At 51.2% G+C, this 19,243-nt stretch overlaps 1 protein-coding gene across 1 annotated transcript in view; it reads right to left on the bottom strand.

Annotated features, from left to right (window-relative positions):
* POP1 (POP1 homolog, ribonuclease P/MRP subunit) overlaps positions 1 to 19,243 on the bottom strand; it is a 1,381,968-nt gene that overhangs the window by 666,833 nt on the left and 695,892 nt on the right. The window contains exon 9 of the mRNA XM_069621412.1: positions 17,363 to 17,456. Within this exon, the coding sequence (XP_069477513.1) occupies positions 17,363 to 17,456 (94 nt within the window). The remainder of the gene's footprint in view (positions 1 to 17,362; positions 17,457 to 19,243) is intronic.

The following is a 19,243-nucleotide window of genomic DNA, read 5'->3' as shown; positions in this document are numbered from 1 at the left end:
TACATGATACAGCCGGAGAGCCATCTGGAAATGGAAGCCTTCGCGAGAGCCTTCCCCTGATTGACAGGTCCAAAGTTCACAAAGAGTTGTGACGTCTTCCGAAAACACTTCGTGCGGTCCACGTACAACTTCAGCGCTCTAGCCACATCCAGCGAGTGCAAAGTCCTCTCAGCCGGCGACGAAGGCGACGGGAAGAACACAGGCAACACCAAGGGTTCGTGGAGATGGAAGTCCGACGGTACCTTGGGCATGAAGGAGGGGTGCGTCCTGAGCACTACCCTCGTGTCGTGAAAAGTCAAGTACGGGGCCTTACAGGAAAGGGCCTGGATCTCTCCCACTTGTCGTGCGGAGGTGATGGCCACAAGAAACGCTGTTTTCCACGACAGAAATTTCAACGGAGCCGAGTGCAGAGGCTCGAACGGAGGTCCCATGAGCTTGGTCAGCACCACGTTGAGCTCCCACGCCGGGGCCGGAGCCTTCACCGGCGGGAACGATCTGAACAGTCCCTTCATGAACTCTTTCACCAGACGATGAGACCACAAGGACGTCCGCCCCGTGGTTCTGGTGTATCGGGAGATCGCAGCAAGATGAATCTTGATGGACGCGTGTGCCAGTCCAGCTTTGGCCAGCGTCAGCAGGTACGGCAGTACTTGGGGAGCCGTAATCCGTAGAGGGTTAATCTTCTGTGCGTGGCACCAGACAGAGAACCTCTTCCATTTGTGTCCGTAGCATTTAAGAGTCGAGGACGCCCTGGCCTTTGCAAGAAACTCTCTGCAGTCGGCCGGTATGTCGTATCCTCCAAACTCTAGCGCTGCAGGAGCCAGGCCTGCAAGTTCAGCGAATTCGGGTCGTGGTGGAGGATGGCGCCTCCTTCCCTGGAGAGTAGATCCGCGTCCACCGGCAGCTTGATTGGCGGGGACGCTGACAAGTCCAGAAGGTCCGGGAACCATATCTGCCTCGGCCACGCAGGTGCGACGAGGATCATCCTGCACCGTGACCTCTTGAGCTGGTTGACGAGCCGGATTAGCAGTGGCAAAGGAGGGAACGCGTAGAGGAACAGGCCCTTCCAGGGGAACGAGAAAACATCGCCCATGCTCCTCGCCTGGGGAAACCTGCTGGCGAACCTCCGCACTTGGAGTTCGTCGCCGTCGCGAACAGGTCGATCTGGGGTGTGCCCCACCGTCGGAAGAGGCGATCCACTAGATCCTGCCGTAGCTCCCACTCGTGGCACGAGCGCAGCTCCCTGCTGAGTGAGTCGGCGATGGTGTTTTTTATCCCTGCCAGATGAAACGGCACCAGAAATATCCTTTGGGCGACGGCCCAATGCCACAGGTCCTGCGCCTCCTTGGACAGTGCTGGGGACCTGGTTCCGCCCTGTTTCCTGATGTAAAACATGGTGGTGGTGTTGTCGGTGAAGATCCTCACCACCTTGCCCTTGAGGGACGGGAGGAAGGACCCGAGGGCCCAAAACACTGCACGGAGCTCCAGGACGTTGATATGTAGGGATTTCTCCGTCGGGAGCCAAAGGCCTCTTGCGTGCAGATTTTCGGTGTGCGCTCCCCACCCTTCCAGGGAGGCATCCGTGGTCACTGTCTCTTGGTGGGCTGGGGTCTGGAAGTCCATGCCCGCCGTAAAATGCGCGCGGGAGCCCCACCACCGGATCGCTCGTCGGAAACTCTCGTCGAGTGTGATCCTTTCCTCGAAGCTGCCCGTCGTTTGGATCCAGCGCGCGTCCAGGAACTCCTGCAACGGGCGCATCCGGAGCCTGCACATGGGAATGAGGTAGATGCAGGAAGACATCATTCCGAGGAGGGACTTGATGGACCTCACCTTGGTCGCGTCGGCCACCAACATTCGCTGCACCTTGCCCAGGATGGTCCTGGTCCTCTCCTCCGACGGGGAGGCCAGAAGGGACACTGTGTTCAGCCTCGCTCCCAGAAACAGAGCGTCTTGCGCGGGTACCAGGTGGGATTTGGCGTAGTTCACGGAGAATCCCAGGTCCGTGAGAAGTTGGACGGTCCTTGCCGTGTGAACCACGGCGAGCTCCCTCGTCCTGGCTCGGATGAGCCAGTCGTCCAGGTAGGGGTAGACTTGGACCCCCTTGCGGCGCAGCTGCGCCGCCACCGGTGCGAGGCACTTGGTGAATACCCTGGGTGCCGACCGTAGTCCGAAGGGGAGGGCTTTGAACTGGTAATGACGCCCTTGGACCACAAACCTGAGGAATTTTCGGTGCCCCTTTAGGATGGGAATATGGAAGTAGGCATCCTCCAAATCCAACGACGACAGGAAGTCTCCTTCCTCCAGCTGACCCAGGACGTGCTGGAGGGTGACCATCCGGAACTTCTGCGCCTTGATGAACTTGTTCAGACGTCGCAGGTCCAGGATGGGGCGCCATCCCCCCGTCTTCTTCTTCACGAGGAAGTATCTCGAGTAAACTCCGGAGCCCCGAAGCCTCTTTGGGACGGGTTCGATGGCGCCCTTCCTGAGCATCGCCTTTACCTCCAGGAGAAGTTGAGGGACGTGAAGTTCTTTCCTGGCCACGGGGGGGACGCGCGGACACCTTCTTTGAAACTCGAGCGCGTGGCCCCGGGCCAAGGCGTCCAGCACCCAACGGTCGGTGGAGATGGACTCCCACACGCTGACGAAGCTCGCCAGCCGGCCTCCCACCGGGGTGCTTCGGCCCGGTTCAATCCTGCTTCGACGAGGCTTTGCCGCCTTGACCTCCTTGGCGACGACGGCGGGGTCCGCTAGACTTGCCTCGTCCTCTGTAGGCCTCCTGAGACGACGAGCGGGCCGCTTGACGGTAGGTGGAGAAACCGCCGCCGGAACCTTTGGAGGCGCCCTTGCCTCCGCTGCTCCGAAAGGGCGTCCGTCGTTGTTGCAGAACTCCAAGGGCCCGGGCCGTCTCAGTGTCCGCTTTAATGGCCTGAAGGGAATCGTCCACTGTTTTCCCAAACAGGTTGTTCCCATCGAAGGGCATGTCCAGGACTCTGGTCTGAACGTCTTGACGGAAGTCCGTAGCCTTGAGCCATCCACGCCGCCTAAGGCAAACGCCGTTGCCCAACTGGCGGAACCCAGTGTCGGCGATGTCCGTCGCAACGGTAATGGCGTGGTCCGAAGCTACCTCACCTTCCTGCAGGATCTCCAGGGCCTCTGCCCTCTTGTCGTCCGGCAGGAAGTCCAGCAGGGGAGCCAGTCTGTACCAGAGCTCCCTGTCGTAGCGGGCCACGATAGCCAAGGCGTTGGCCGCTTTAATCGTCGTCGCTGCAGACGAGATGACCCTGCGTCCCATAGCGTCCAATTTCTTTCCCTCGCCGTCCGGTGGGGAAGTCGATGTGGAGGCCGCACCCCCCCCCCGCTTTCTTCCTGGCCGCCGCGGAGACGACGGAGTCCGGGGTAGGCTGCGCCCGGAGGCACAGGGGGGCCGTGTCCGGGACCCGGTACTTCTTCTCGTACCGGTCTCTTCTAGCTGGCGTCGTGGAAGGGTTCTTGAGGAGGGTGAGGCCCTCATCCCAAATGTCGTCCAATAGAGGCACTGCGAGGACCGTCTTCCTCTTGGCCTCGCGCCGTTGATAAAGGAATCCTTCCTTTTTCTTCTCCTCAGGGCAGAGTTGGAAAATCTTGGATGCCCTGGCGATCATGGAGTGGAACGATCCAATCTCGTCGGGCGGAGAAGCCCTGGCGGGAGGTGACGACGGTAGATCCTCGTCGCATACCTCGTCGTCCGTACCTGTCGCTGCTGTGTCAGTCCCCGTATCATCCCCTCGGGTGGACGGGGAGGAGGGCTGGACGGGGCGCGATGGCTGAAAAGGAGGTGGCGGGTGGATCCTTCTTTTCTTGGTAGGGGGAACACCAGAAGGTCCCGGTTCTGGGTCCCCCGACGGGAGAGGTTCCTCCGTCGGCAACGGTAGTCTCGTCCTTATCTCTCAGCATAAGGACTGTATAGCCAACAAAATGGCCGCCGAGTTGTCTTGCGGCGCTGGCAGAGGGGAATCCGACGGGCGATCAGGGGCCTCGTCGGTACCCTTGACGATGTTGTCACCTGCGTCTGGATCCATCCCGACGGGCCGGTCTTCTTCCACGCCGAGGCCGTGGCTTAAGACCTCGACCAGCTCCTCCTCCGAGGTTGAAGCCGAATCTACGACGACGCCCTGCCCCCCCCTTTTTCTTCCCCACGGGGGATTTCACGGGGGTCCTATCGATGGGCACAAAAGAGGACTCCCTCCGAGGTGGCAGGGAGACTCTGAGCCCCGAAGTCGCCACCACTGGTGTAGCCTCCACAGGCTGAGCCAGGGCCGCCGCGACAGTTTCGATAGAGGGCTTGGCCGGATGGATTAAGGCCTTCACCACCTTAGGTGCGCTCACCGCCTTATCCTTGAGGGGGGGGGGACACTGCCTCGCTCCCCCTCCGCCTTCGAGCTCGACCGGGGCCTCTCCAGGAGCTTCGCCGGGTGCTCGGCCTTCCTCTTACCCGACCCAGAGCGTTGGCTCGTGGTTGATGGTACCGGGGAGGGTGCGCCCTGCCTGGCGCCCATAGAGCCCGACCGTTCGGCGCTCCCGGTGCCAGTGGACTCGCGGTGCTTGGCCTTATGTTGGACCCCCGTCGCCGGGGCGTCCTCAAAGGTCTTAGAAGACCGCTCGGATTTCTTCCTCTTCTTCTCGCCGGACGGGCTCTTCCCTTCTAGCCAGTTGGCGAGACGTTGATGGCGGTCCTTCATGGTCCGCTCCGACATGTTGCCGCAAAACGCACAGTCCTTCTCCACGTGCGTCTTGTCCTCATGAAGGCAGTAAAGACAAAAAGAGTGTTCGTCCTCCTTGAAGACGTTCTGCAGCTGGCATCCAGGGCAGACCCTGAACAGCTTTCCGGGCGTCGAGCTTCCCTTCTCCTGGGCCATGACCGGGCCTGAGAAACTTCTGGAGTCCTCCAAAAGCGTAGCTCGACGAAATCTTCACCCTTGAGGGGCGCAGACGAATCCGACACGGGTCCCCGTTGATCGGATGGAGAGTCGGTGGAGCTTGAGGCTCTTTTGACCGAAAGAACGAAGTTTTTGAGAAAAAACGTGAAAAAATAGCACTAACGCTCGAGAGCAATAGCACGAGGATCCCAACACATGAACGTGCGGTAAAAATCTGAAGATGGCTGCCAGAGGCGGGGCTTAGGTAGAGGGCAGTCATTGGCTGTGGTCAGTATGACGCAGAGATCAGTGATTGGTTATTACTACGAAAGACAGATCAGAAACGAAACTGATACTGGTTTTTTTCCTTTACCGAGGATTCCCAGCCTGACGACGGGGAATATTCATGAGCATGTGAATCCATGCCAGACCCCATGCTGGAGAACAGTTATTTAATAGACTCTTATTGTTAAAGAGATTCTCATTGTTCTAATACGTAGGATCAAGCCAAGTTCTACCTGGAAGATTTTCAGATGTATGGGCACTGTGACGAATCTGAGGATGCCGTTCCTTCTCCCAGAGAGGGGGGAGACCTTTCCCATGGGGTCAGGGTGATGCGACCACAGTACAATAGTCTCCCTCGGGGTGGTACACCAAGGGAGTATCACATGGGGAAGGAAGCCCTTTATGGGATTGGGGTCGAAAATTCTCAGAGACCACGGTATGCCCCTGCTTCAATACACCCATCCCCGTCTCCAATGCCAAATCCTCCTCCCCCCTCTAGATAAAGCCAATGTGTTCTGGTAAATCAGTCAACGTCATATACTTGACAAGACTAAAATACCCAAAAATACAGAGTATGTTACATATGGTTTTAAAACAAGTTCTGTGAACAAGATGACAACCAGGAGTCCGAGGATCACTCTAGAGAACCAGAGTGAGCGGTCTAGCTTCTCACATTATGCGATTGGCTTGGAGCAAAACAACAATCCTACGCTGGAGTTTAAAGGCAGCTGGGCTGGGACGCTCAGGGAGACCTATCCGCTGAGGAGGAACTGCGGGAGCTGTGCATCAGGCGAACAGACAAGAGCCGAAAGGGAAGCTGTGAACAGAGGAGGAGACCCGAACATGATCCAGGACAGAAGGACTACTCTGGGTGCCCAAGGCCCCATCGGAGCACCTGAGAGGGAGGACGCGCAGCTGGGAAGAGTCGGATGTCTGCAGAGACACTGCAGGTTACCCAAACGGTACCAGAGCCTCGAAATGGGACGCAGCTGCTTGGGAAACACTGGCACTTGCAAGGAAGAGAAACAGACACGCAGGCTACCAGACAAGTACTAAAGACCCATGAAAGAAGCTGGAATGAGAGGGTCTGGTACCCTGAGAAGAGACTGCGGGTCTGGGACCTGCACCTATATGGAAGTTAAAGTATAAGCGTGTCTGGGACCCCGAGAATAACCAAGATGGAGAAAGAAGAATCAAATGTTTTTGCAGGAGAGTACACCAAGCAGATACGAAAATGAATGGAGTCTGTGACCCGCACCCATATGAGAAGCAGAGAATAAGAGGGTCTTGGACCGTGATTGTAAAAGAAGCAAACAAGGAAGAGTTGCATGCTTGGCAGCGGAGTACACCAAGTGAATATAATGCTACATTGCGAATCTAGGACCGGCACACACATGAGAGACAAAAGTCTAAATTAACTAAGCATATGATGGTCTGGGACTCAGAGAAGAACAAGTTACTTACCCGTGGTAACTTTCTTTTGACTGGATATTCTTCCCACTTATTCCTCATCTTATGTTATCTCCATATCCAGCTTTAGCTGCTTGCTTCAGATATTTTTCCAGCAGGGGGCGGTGCAAGTCTATGCCAGTCAACGCAATGCCCCCCAAACCCCCAAGGGCCTCCATCTCGGTGTCAATGTCATTGATGGTATAGCGCGCGCAGCGACCGTTCGCTTCAGTTCTGATTTTTACGTGTTTTGGTTTATCCTACGCATGACCGGTAGTCACCACGATCGAGCGTTGACTGCAATAACATTTAAGTTCTACTGTGAGGTAGGCTAGGAGGGGCGATGAGGAATATGTGGGAGTTGAAAGAACGTTACCACAGGTAACTTGTTCTTCAAATGGATTCTGTCCTCCCACGTATTCCTCATTTTATGATCGACTCCCAGAGCAGTGTTTATACTTCTGGAGGAGGGAGTCAGATTTCAGTTTCAAATTAGAATTTAGGAGTTCCTTATTGGCCTGTGAATACAGAATGTAACACTGCCTTCCCAAAAACAACTTCCCAGGCTGAGGAAGAGTCCAGACTATAGTGCTTGGTAAATGTGTGGACTGAGGACCACGTTTGCTGTCGCACAAATATCCTGAATTGAGACTCCCCTCTGTAAGGCAGAGAAAGTAGCAATGCCCCTGGTCGAATGTGCTCCGAGACCCTCAGTAGGATTTTTTCCAGCTGTCCTGTAGCATTCAGAGCTTGCAAGGATGAGCCGCCTAGATGAGGTTTGTTTTGAAACCGCCATACCCAACTTATGGCACGCGTATCCAACAAAAAGTTGATTGTCTTGTCTTAATTTATACATCCTGGAAATATAGAAACTAAGTGCAAGTTTTGGGTCAAGCCTGTGTAGCCTCGCCTCTTCCTTTCCAGGATGAGGTAGAGCGATTTGAGTTAAATGAAACTCGGACACAATTTTTGGTAGAAATGTAGGTTTGACCTTATCCTTAAAGAAGACTGGGTGAGGAGGCTTGCAGGACAAGCCTTGAAGTTCACTCACCCTACGGGCTGATGTAAGAGCCACCAAAAGAATTGTCTTTGAAGTTAACAATCGGAAAGGGAAGGAGTGGATAGGCTTGAATGGAGCACCCATTAGGAATTTCATAACCAGGTTGAGATCCCAAACCAGGACTTGAAAAGGGACCAGAGGAAAAAGATTTGTCAATCCTTCCAAAAATTGCATAACCAGTGGAAGCTTGAAGAACGATACCTCTTCAGATTAGCACTTCAAAATAGATCGCTCTGCCAGATACCCTTTAATTGTGCCAACCTGGAGAGCTAGATTAGCCTGGTGTACTGCATGTAAAAGTGTCCACATTCTTATCCCTGCAGCAGCTGCAGAACTTGTTCCAATGGCAGCAATACAATGACTTTTGTTGCTGGCCTTCTGGACGAAAGCAAAATCTCCATTACGTCATCCGGGAGGTCCCAATCCTTATATCTCAACCCTCAGAAAGAATGCGTGAAGGTCAAGTATCTTGACCTCTGGATGGAGAACCCGACCTTCCTCTCTCTCGAGAGAAGGTCCTTTCTTTGTGGCAGACTTATTGGAGGGCAGACGGACATGTCCAGCAGGTCCGGGTACCACGACCTCCTGGCCCAATCTGGAACAATTAGGATCATGGATTTCCTGAACTTTCTCAACCTCCTGATGACATGAGGAAGGACTGGGATTGGAGGAAATGCGTACAGGAGAGGAAACTTCCAGTCCACCATGAACGCGTCTCCTAGAGGTCCTCTTGGGGGAAATTCCCTGGAGCAGTACAGTTCGCACTTCCGGTTGACACCGGTCGCGAACAGATCCACGAGAAGTTCCCCAAAGGGTGAAGATCTCTTGAAGGACATCTGGAGGTAGTTCCCACTCGTGGGAGACTGCTCTGCTTGCTCAGAGCGTCCGCCGCTGTGTGCTCCTCTTCGGCCAGATGAATTGATAAGGAGATTTCTTCTTAAATTGCCCAGAACCAGAGCTGCATTGCCTCTCTGCACAATGGTAGTGACCCTACGCCTCCTCTCTTGTTGAGTTAGTACATGGCCACTGTGTTGTCCGTCATTATGATGGCATTCTATCCCCGTACAGAGGGCAGGAAGGCTTCAGCGCTAGCCTGATCGCCCCCCACGCTCCAAAGGATTGATGTGTACGCTGGACTCCGATGGATACCAACAACCGCTGATTGTCAGATCATTGGTATGGGCTCCCCACCCCCGTGAGTGAGGCATCCGTCACTACAATTCTCTCCGGCCATGGTTGCCAAAAAGGTTCTCCCTTCAGAATGTTTTCTTGGTAGGTCTACCACAGAAGGTCTTGTGCTACTCTGCTTGGAACCTGAAGGAGGTCTGACATCCTGCCTGAGATTTGGGACCATCGAGTCCAGAGAGCCCATTTGAGGAATCTCATTCTCAGGCAAGACTCTGGCAACCAGGATAATGCATGAGGCCAAGCAACCTCAGAAATGAAAGGCCAGAAGATGCGGGGCATTTTGAAATTTGTTGACCATCTGCAGAATGTCTTGAGCCCTCACCTCGGGTGGCACGGCTTTTCCCAAGGATGCGTCTAGGACAGCCCTGATGAATTGGAGCTTTTGAGATGGTATCACGTGGGACTTCTTGAAGTTGAGGGAGAAGCCCAGTTTGTGAAGTGAGTGACAGGTGGAGCGGAGATGTCCCAAGGCCTGTCCAGGAGAACGTGCCCTGATCAGCCAATCATCCAGGTAGGCGTAGACGTGAATCCCCCTCTCCTGAGACTCGCTGCCACCACCGCCATTAACTTGGTGAAAACCCTTGGTGCGTAGGTAAGCCCAAATGGCAGAATTCAAAACTGATAATGAGAACCGCCAACAGCGAACCTCAGGTACTTTGTGTTTGTGATGGATTGGCACATGAAAGTAAGCATCCTGAAGGGCCAATTATACCATCCAGTCCTGAAGGATCTGAAAAAGAGTAACCATCTTGAACTGGTCCTTCAACTAAGTCCAAGATGGGTCTCAATCCTCCGTCCTTCTTGCGGATTAGGAATTAAGGGGAGTACCAACCCTTGATCCCCTCTGCTACAGGTAATGGTTCTATAGCACCTTTCTCTAGCAGGGTCAAGATTTCCTTCATAATGAGCAGATCTGGAACTCTGAAAGAGTTGTTGCCCGGTGGATGATCCTGAGGCCTTTTTAGAAAGGGAAGGCAGTAGCCCTGGGCCACTGTTTCCAATGCCTAGGGGAAAGGAGCCCAACCCTAGCCTTGGAGTCTTATATTTGTGACCACTGTTCATTTAATCAGTTTTGATTACCCGATAGATTGGGAACTGTTCTGTTGCTTTGAACTACCATGAACACTTTACTTTGGGAAGATATCATCCTTGCACAGTTGATTTTGGTTATTAGTGATAGGGACAGACGTAGGCTTTTGAGACAAGACAGTGAGATTATTTTTGGACATCGTGACAATTTCCTGAACTTTCTTTGAGGCAGGGAAACCCCTCTTAGTTTTATGGCTAGAGGCATTTGTCCAACCCTTTCTGGATCAATAAATGTCTGTACCCAGAAATATGCCACCATTGTGTTCGAGCCTTACTTCTGCACCCTCACAGTACATAAAGATGTGACTGAAGTACAAGTTACTTACCAACTGGTAACGTTCTTTCGACTGGATGTTGCTCCAACACATTCCACATATTTGATATGTAATGTCCACAGCTGTGCACTTCGGAAACTTTTTCGGCAGAGAGCCTCCTGCGTCGATGGCGTTGGTCCATGTCCCTCGAAGGCGACGTCACAGGAGGTTATAAATAGGACGCACGGCACCCGTAGCCTCAGTTTAAGTTTTTTCCCCCAGAACGTGTGGCACCAGTCTGATGCCTGCTGGACTGCACTTAGCATTGCCGAAAACGGAAGCTGCAATCGCATAGGAAATTCTCCTGAGGGGCAGGCTGGGAGGGCGATGTGGAATGCGTTGGAGGAACATCCAGTCAAAAGAACGTTACTAGTTGGTAAGTAACTTGTTCTTCGAATGGATTGTGTCCTCCAACGCATCCCACATCTTTGACAGACTCCCAAAGCAGTACCAGTAAATGGAGAAGGGAAAAGAATTTAGAGTACCCAATTATATTGCGGAATAAAGAAACGCCTTCCCAAAGGCCATATCCTGACCATGGATTGAATCCAGGGAATAATGTTTTACAAATGTATGGATGGAAGCCCAAGTAGCGGCATCACAAATATTCCTAATAGGAACACCCCGTTGGAGGGCGGTGGAAGCAGCCACGCCCCTAGTGGAATGAGCTCTCAACCCAGCAGGAGGGTCTTTACACGCCAACCGGTAACACTCCATAATGTTAAGGATAATCCACCTGGACAAGGTCTGTGGTAACAGCCTGGCCCAATCGGTGTCCAGCATATCCTACAAAGTGTTGATTGTCCACTCTGACCCTGGACATCCTAGAAATGTAAAAGCTAAGAGCTCTGACCCTGGACATCCTAGAAATGTAAAAGCTAAGAGCTCTCCTAGGATCCAACCTATGGAGACGCTCTCTTCCTTACCAGGATGAGGAGGAGGGTAGAAAGATGGAAGAACCACCTTTTGACTCAAATGATATTCAGAGACTACCTTAGGTAGAAAAGAGGGACGTACTCGCAGTACAACCCTGTCCTTGTGAAACACAGTGAAGGGTGGCTTTGCTGAAAGTGCCTGCAATTCACTCACTCTGCGAGCGGAAGTAACCGTAACCAAGAACACAGACTTGAAGGACAGTAATCTCAAAGGACAAGAGTGCAAAGGTTCAAATGGAGCACCCATGAGAAATTTCAAAACCAAATTCAAATCCCAAACCGGCACCTGGAAGGGTGACAGCGGAAATACATTAGTCAATCCTTTAAGAAACTGGGAAATCAAAAGGAATCTTAAAATAAGAACATTCTTCAGACGAGCGCTTGAAGATAGACAGCGGCGCCAGGTAACCTTGAATGGTACCCACTTCAAGGCCCCTGTGGGCCAAAGAAAGCAAGAAAGACAAAACCATAGGAATGGAGCACTGAAAAGGATCAACATTGTGATCCCTGCACCAGCCACAGAACTTAAACCAACGGCAAAGTAACAGGGATTTGGTTGCAGGCTGCCTGGCCGAAAGCAACACCTCCATCACGTCATCCAGAAGGTCCCAATCCTTATCTCTCAACCTTTCAGATACCAAGCCTGAAGGTTGAGTCTCTTCACCTCTGGATGGAGAACCTGACCCCCTTCCCCCTACCCTCGCGAGAGCAGATCCTCTCAGTGGGGAAGACGGCATGGAGGGCAGATGGACATTTCCAGAAGGTCCAGGTACCACGCTCTCCTGGCCCAATCCGGAGCAATGAGGATCATGTGGGAACCGAACCTCCGTAACCTCTGCAACACTTGAGGAATCACTGGGACTGGGGGAAATGCGTACAACAGTGGGAATGACCAATCCACCACGAACGAGTCAACTAAGGCTCCTCTTGGAGGAAATTCCCTTGAGCAGAACCTCTCGCACTTCCGGTTGACACTGGTGGCGAAGAGATCCATTTGCGGGGTTCCCCAAAGGGCTAAGATCTCCTGAAGGACTTCCTGAGCCAACTCCCACTCGTAGGACACTGTGCTCTGCCTGCTCAGAGCTTCCGCTGGCGCATTTTCGTCTCCGGCCAGATGAACTGCCGAGATCGAAATTTCCTGCTGGCTGGCCCAGAACCAGAGCTGCGTTGCCTCTCTGCACAACAGAAGTGACCCTACCCCCCCCACCCAACCCCCTTTTTGTTGAGGTAATGCATGGCCACTGTGTTGTCCGTCATGATCAGGACACTTTCCCCCAGTACAGGGGGCAGAAAAGCCTTCAGGGCTAGCCTGATGGCCCCTCAGCTCTAGCAGATTGATGTGGAGTCTAGACTCCGACGGAGACCAACGACTGCTGGCGGTCAAGTCGTTGGCATGAGCGCCCCATCCTGTGAGGGAAGCATCCGTCACTACCGTCACCTCCGGCCAACGGTTGCCAAAGCTGTTCCCCCTTCATCAGGTTCCCTTTGTTGGCCCACTATAGAAGATCAAGGGAGACCAAGAGAGTGAAATCTGAATGGGATCCGACATCTTGCCGGAGAACTACGACCACTGCACCTTGAGCGCCCACCGCAGGGATCTCATCCGCAGCCAAAAAAATGCAGGATGCCATGAGGCCAAGAATAAGAAAACCAGAAGACTCTGGGCCTGTTGAAACTTGTCCACCATCTGCACAATGTGATGCGCCCTTACCTTGGGAGGCGAACACTTCCCCAAGGACGTGTCCAACACAGTCCCTATGTACTGGAGCTGTTGGGAAGGTGTCCGGTGCGACTTCTTGAAATTCTGGGAGAAGCCCAGTCTGTGAAGGGTGCGGCAGGTGACACAGATGATCCAACGATAGCTCGGGAGAGCGTGCCCGGATCAGCCAGTCGTCCAGGTAGGGGTAGACGTGAACCCCCCCCCCTTGCCTGAGGTACGCTGCCACCACAACCATTAGCTTGAAGACCCTCGGGCGGAGATCAATTCGAACGCAGGACCCAAACCTGAAAATGTGAGTCGCCAGCCGCAAACCTCAGGTACTTCCTGTGCGCGGAATGGATCGGCACATGGAAGTAAGCCTCCTTGAGGTCCAGAGACACCAACCAATCCTGAAGTTGAAGGGCCTGGAGGACTTGAGAAAGAGTGACCATCTTGAACTTGTCCTTCCTGAGAAGTTTGTTCAACCAACAAGTCCATGATGGGTCACAACCCAACGTCTTTCGTTGGGATAAAAAAAATAAGGGGAATACCATCCCTTGTTCCTCTCCGCTACAGGCACCAGTTCTATAGCGCCTTTCTCCAGCAGGCTCAAAATTTACTGCGCAAGGAGCGGATCCGGAAGCTTCAAAGAGTTTCCCCGGTGGATTGTCGTGAGGCAGCTGAAGAAAGGGAAGGCAGTAGCCGTGGGCAATGGAATCCAGAACCCACGCATCTGAAGTAATGGCACGCCATTCTTCGAGATGCTGAGACAGTCTGCCCCCAACCGGCGAACCATGGGACATGGCCTCACAACTGTTTGGAAGCAGCTGCGACAGTGCCTGAAGGCAAAGAGGCAGCTGCCTGAACAGCTTTGGCACCACGATTTCCCCAACCACCATGGGTACTTTTTTGCTGGCCCCTTTGACTGGCGGCCCCTCTCGTCCTACCAAAGGCGGAGTAGTAACGAAAGGAACCTCCCCTCCACTGCTGTCCCCTAGGACGAAAAGGCAGAGGTTGACGCACCGCGGTGCTTAAAGATTTCGCTGCAGCTTTTGAGGTCTGCAACCTCTCAAGGCTATCGTCAGCCTTGCTGCCAAACAAATGTGCGCCATCAAAGGGCATGTTGAGAAGACGGGCCTGCACATCCGGAGCAAACCGCGACTTCCGCAACCACTCAAATCTGCGGATAACGGTGCTCGCAGCCATGGATCGGCTAACACCGTCGGCCATATCCAAACTCGACTCATGCCGTCCTGCACGAGAGCAAGGAACCCCATCGGGAATATGCTCAGCCGCCAAAGAAACAATTCCACAGAGTGTGTGAAAACCTTGCCAAGGCACACGTGGAGTTGGCCGATTTCAGGGCCATTCTCCCAGCAGAAAATACCTTCCAGGCCCAACCGTTGAAGCGCTTGTCGTCCCTATCCGGAGGGATGGTAGGGTACACCGCCTGCCTCGAGGTGGCTGTAACCGCCTGAACCACCAAACTCTCGGGAGTGGGGTGAGTAGATAGATAGCAGGGATCGCTAACGGAAGGGCAGTATTTCTTGGTCAAAGACTTATTAACAACCGGAAGAGATTCCGGGGACTGCCAACCAGCTGCCACCCTTTTCTGCAAGGTAAGATGAAATGGCAAAACTGGGTCAGAGGACGGACCTTGATCCAAGAGGTCTGCCAGATCATTCTGCACAAAGTCTTCAGGAAGACTAGACCAGCCTAGATACTCCAAAACTCGCGCCATGAGTCTCCTATAAGAAGACTCTGCATGAGCCCCAGGCTCAGGTCTACCAAACTCCACTTCCGGGGAAGTGTCCAGCCCACTGGCATCATGGAGGGTCTGCCTCAACGCCTCCAACTGACCGTCTCCTGAAAAAAGGGGAGCATCATCAAGGTCACACAGGTTACTCAACCTCAGACCTTTCCTCCTCTTCATAAATGTCATCCAGAAGGGGTTGAAACCCAGGTCTGGGGACAGAAGAGGGCCTGGAGGCCAAAACTGGCCTCACAGACTTCGACGTAGCCTTCCTTGGAGGATCCACGATGTCCAGGTACTCCAATGGCAAATTCTGAGAAAAAAATGCCTGAAGGCGCCGATAGCGTTGAAGGCTTCGACGTCGAAAGCGTCGCCAACCTCAACGCCGTGATCAGTGAAGGCTTTGGCCTCGACAGCGCTGTGGGCTGATAAGCCAGCAAGGCGTCGATGTCAGAATCGGATGGACACGCCGCCAAACGAGTCGACGCCGGGCCCGAGCCCTCAATAGGTTGCTGCAGTCTCGCTGGGGACGAGGACCGAGACCTAGAGACACATCTCTTGCAACCTTTCGATTGCTTGTCCGTATGGGACCTCGACGGCTCCTGATGTGTGTCATGTCGTGAACCCGAGCCCGAAGGCGTGCAAGCCACGGAACAAGACCGATCCTGCCCGGCTTCGTCAGAAGGCTCGACCGGACCCATGTCCTGCGATTGAAAAATCACCATCATGGATTTCTTAAACGCCGCCCATTCCTCCGGAGTTGAGGACTTCCTAGGGCATGTAACCTTCCTGGAGGCACCATCCTCCGAGGAGGACATGCACAGTGACTGGTGACGGCGCTTCCGTGAGTGCCGGGACGAGGAAGACAAGTGGCGGGAACCACTCCGGGACCGAGATCCCCGGGAATCCTTATGACGTGGAGAGTCGCCCCTCGAGTCGTCAGTGGAAACCCCCTTGGACTTGGAAGTCTGGGACTTAGCAGGCTTAGAGCCCCTACCTACCTGGAGCTTCCCCTTCGGCTCCCGCAAGGCCTTGGCAGTCAGAGACTGGTATTTCGGGCAGTCGACGTCGTGCGACTCGCCCAGGCACCACAAACAAATATGGTGGGGGTCAGTGAGCGACAAATTCAACTTGCAGTCCCGGCAGGTCTTAAAGCCAGACCGCGGAGTCGGAGGGGTCAAAGAGAAAGACATTTTCTACGAAGAAAACACATGAGGCGTGCCGAGTCTCACGACGTTTACACATTCGCAGAAAAAACGGAACTGAGGCTACGGGCGCCGTGCATCCTACTATAACATCCTGTGACATCGCCCTCGACGGAGGCCTTCAAGTGACATGGGCCCGACGCCATCTACACAGGACGCCCTCTGAAGAAAAAGTTTCCAAATTGCACAGCTGTAGACATTACATGTGAAAGATGTAGAATGCGTTGGAGGACACAATCCATTCGAACGTGTACATTTGGGATTCATCTAGCAAACCTATAGTTTACATTTCTTTTTATTGTTTCAAACTGATGTATTGTCCAGTTTCCTTTACTTAAATGGGCTTTTATTTCAAGTCTTGTGATGGATTCATTACCAAATCTTTTTTCTTTTAAACAAAAGAAATAAAGCAAACCGATGCCCAGCTGTTAATTGGAATGTTGTAGATCTAGAGCGCAAAAAAATAATGTCAATGTTTCCACACATAATGGTTTTGCCTAAATATTGCCAGCATTTGTCCCTGTGGTGGCTTTGTCCCAAACTGCGAGCATTTAATCAGGTAAGGACAAAAGAAAACTGATGGCTTTGCCCCAATATGCTGCAAGCACCCATGCTAGGTGACCATCTCAGTGAGCAGCAAGTATAAGTGAAGGCACAATTTGTAAACTCACTGTGGGGTCACGTTACAGCAAATGCCTGTGATAGAAAAAAACTATTACTTTGCATGAAAAAGCCCACATTTTCCCTTGTAAGAGGACGAAGCAGTAGTGAGAGGCGATTGCTCCAACATGGCAGCATTTGTTCCATAAATTACATTCATTTTCCCTTCAATGAAAATTTTGTGCACGCTACTTCATTAAGCACAAACTTACTAGAAAGACATTTGTTCCCTGGGGCAAACTGACGTCTTTCTATTAGATCCATGTTTGATGTAATAGCATGCAAAGCCTAACTTGAACATGCTTGTCAGCATTAAAAGCCACTTACTGGGTATGTGGGCTTCATTTAAATACTTGTCAAATTAGAGCGAGTTCCAAGATGGTGAGATCACCTCGACTAAATATATTTTGACAAAATATTTAAATGCCAATTCACAAAGTAAATTCCTGCTAATAATACATGTGCAGTATAGGGCTTGCAAAGAATTACATTAAACAAAAATTGTAAAAATACTTTAGTTTGCTGGGATAAACGGAAGTATTTTTAATATGTCTGCTTAAAGTAATCTTGATTAAAGTCAAAGCTTTTTCCTCTTAAACACCCAGGCCACTTACTGACCTTTACATGCATGACCAGTAAACGCAGCAGCTCCTACTTCTGAAAAGCAGAGTACTGTCAAAGAATGAAGGTTGTGCTAGAGGAAAGCAATGATTAAGGAAGACTCAAATCATGCATTTTGTGAGAGCAACTTTAAGAAGTAATTAAGATTTGATCCAGAAAAGGTACAAGATTTAAGTTACTGTGCAAACAGAACAATAAAGTACTCCTACCTTGTGAAGAACTGCAGTTTTCAATGCTTCAGCAAGGACACAGTTGGAGAGAGGACCAATTAAACGATATCTCACTATTTCCATTGTCAAGTCACTGAAATATAAACAAAGAAAGCTTAGTATACATTAGTCAAAATAATTTGACGTGTACATTTTTCATTGCATGGTTTATACTAGCACTACTTATTACAAGTTACTCAACATAGTAAGTAAGGTGCTCTTAACCCCACTTAAACCATACAAAATTGTAACATCAACCACCTGAATGAAGAAATTGGAGTGCATAAGCCACTACCTCCAAACCACACTATGGCTCACCTTCTTTCAGTTCCCTTGCTAGATAAATGGTACATGTATGTAGACGGGTTATGAGACTAAGGGGCCTTAACAATTAAGCAATTCAGTTAGTAATGTGAACAAATACAAGTTACGCACACTCTTCTTTGTGGTACTACATTTAATTGGTTGACAATATTTTTGAAAATTACCCACTTGTCATGCTGGGACTCGCCCATTACTTCACCATATTAATTTAGTAGATCAGTGACTCGTTGGCCTTTTTCCACCCATGCCAATACGTGGATGCCTAAGCCCAGTCACCTGCCGCCAACCCTACAGATAAGGTGTGTATCACCCACTTTAACTCCCAAAAAATAGGCAAATGCTCCCAAAAAATAAAGACAGTAAAAATACTACAAAAAATAGGAAGCCGGCATAGGACCCTGTCCCCCTATTTTCATACACACAGCTCGATTTATGTCTGAACCAATAGTACACGTAGTGACAAAGGATTAAACTCCACTATTACCACTGCCTGCTCTGAAGAGAGAACACATTTTCTTTTTAAATATTCATGAATAAGTTAGTGCAAAGAAATATGAATTACAAAATATGTGCATTTTACAGTGCAATTTTTTTTTGTCGCTTACTAAATACTCCCATCAGGACTGGAAATTACTTTTTTACTCCCTAAAAAAATCATTAAACTCCGACCTTTAAATAAAAGAGGGAATATTTTACTCCCACTTCCGAATCTTATCTGGAGCACTGCCTGCAGCAATCTCAGAATCTATACAAGTTATGAATACTGGAGATTTATAGTTGCAGGCAAGAAACAGCATTGCTCAATGTTCATATGTTCCCATTACAGCTGACCTGTTACCTGAACAATTTCTGGAGTACAACTTGAACCTCTAGTGTTTCAGCTAAGGTCAGCATCTAGACAATGGTTTGCATAGGTGTGTTCCAAACTCAATGTGGCGGCCTTGCAGAGGACTTGTAGAAAATCAACCTGACAGTATGTGATATCTTCTGCATTCTAACTGTTCAATGGACATTCTGATGCATAAAGTGCAGGTGAAAACTAGAGCCACTCTTCCTCCTCCTCCTCCCTTGGCAACACCAAATTGGAGAAAAGGCTTCAACACCACAATTCCCTTTTCGAAAGGGTCCTGCTTAGAGCCAAAGGAATGCCTTTACAACAAAGCTATGGCTAGATATTCTATTTCCCACTCCATTTTAATCCTGGTCGTGGGTAATGTGCAGAATTTAAGAATGAAGGGCTAGAGTTGAGGAGTGACTTGGGACATCAGGCAATGATGTGCGTGTTAAAATAAATCCTCTAGTAAAATAACTCATTCCGCTCAACTAAATTACACGAGGCCACATTTCTCAGCTCGCAATAATCTTGATTACCCTCCACCCACTTGTCCCTTTAAACAAGCATCAGAACATGCGAAAACCTTAACCTAACATAACTGACCCAGCCAATATTATCCAATGTGAATCTATGAAAAAGATCCAATGCTGGAGAAGCAGGTTTCTCCCTTGTATGGAAATTGAAGACCTAATTGCTGGCATACATGCAAGAATGGCATCCAG

Source organism: Ambystoma mexicanum, chromosome 5q (genome assembly GCF_040938575.1).
Source record: "Ambystoma mexicanum isolate Mex_15411 chromosome 5q, UKY_AmexF1_1, whole genome shotgun sequence".
Taxonomy (NCBI): Eukaryota; Metazoa; Chordata; class Amphibia; order Caudata; family Ambystomatidae; genus Ambystoma; species Ambystoma mexicanum.
This window is presented reverse-complemented; position numbering and strand designations above follow the sequence as displayed.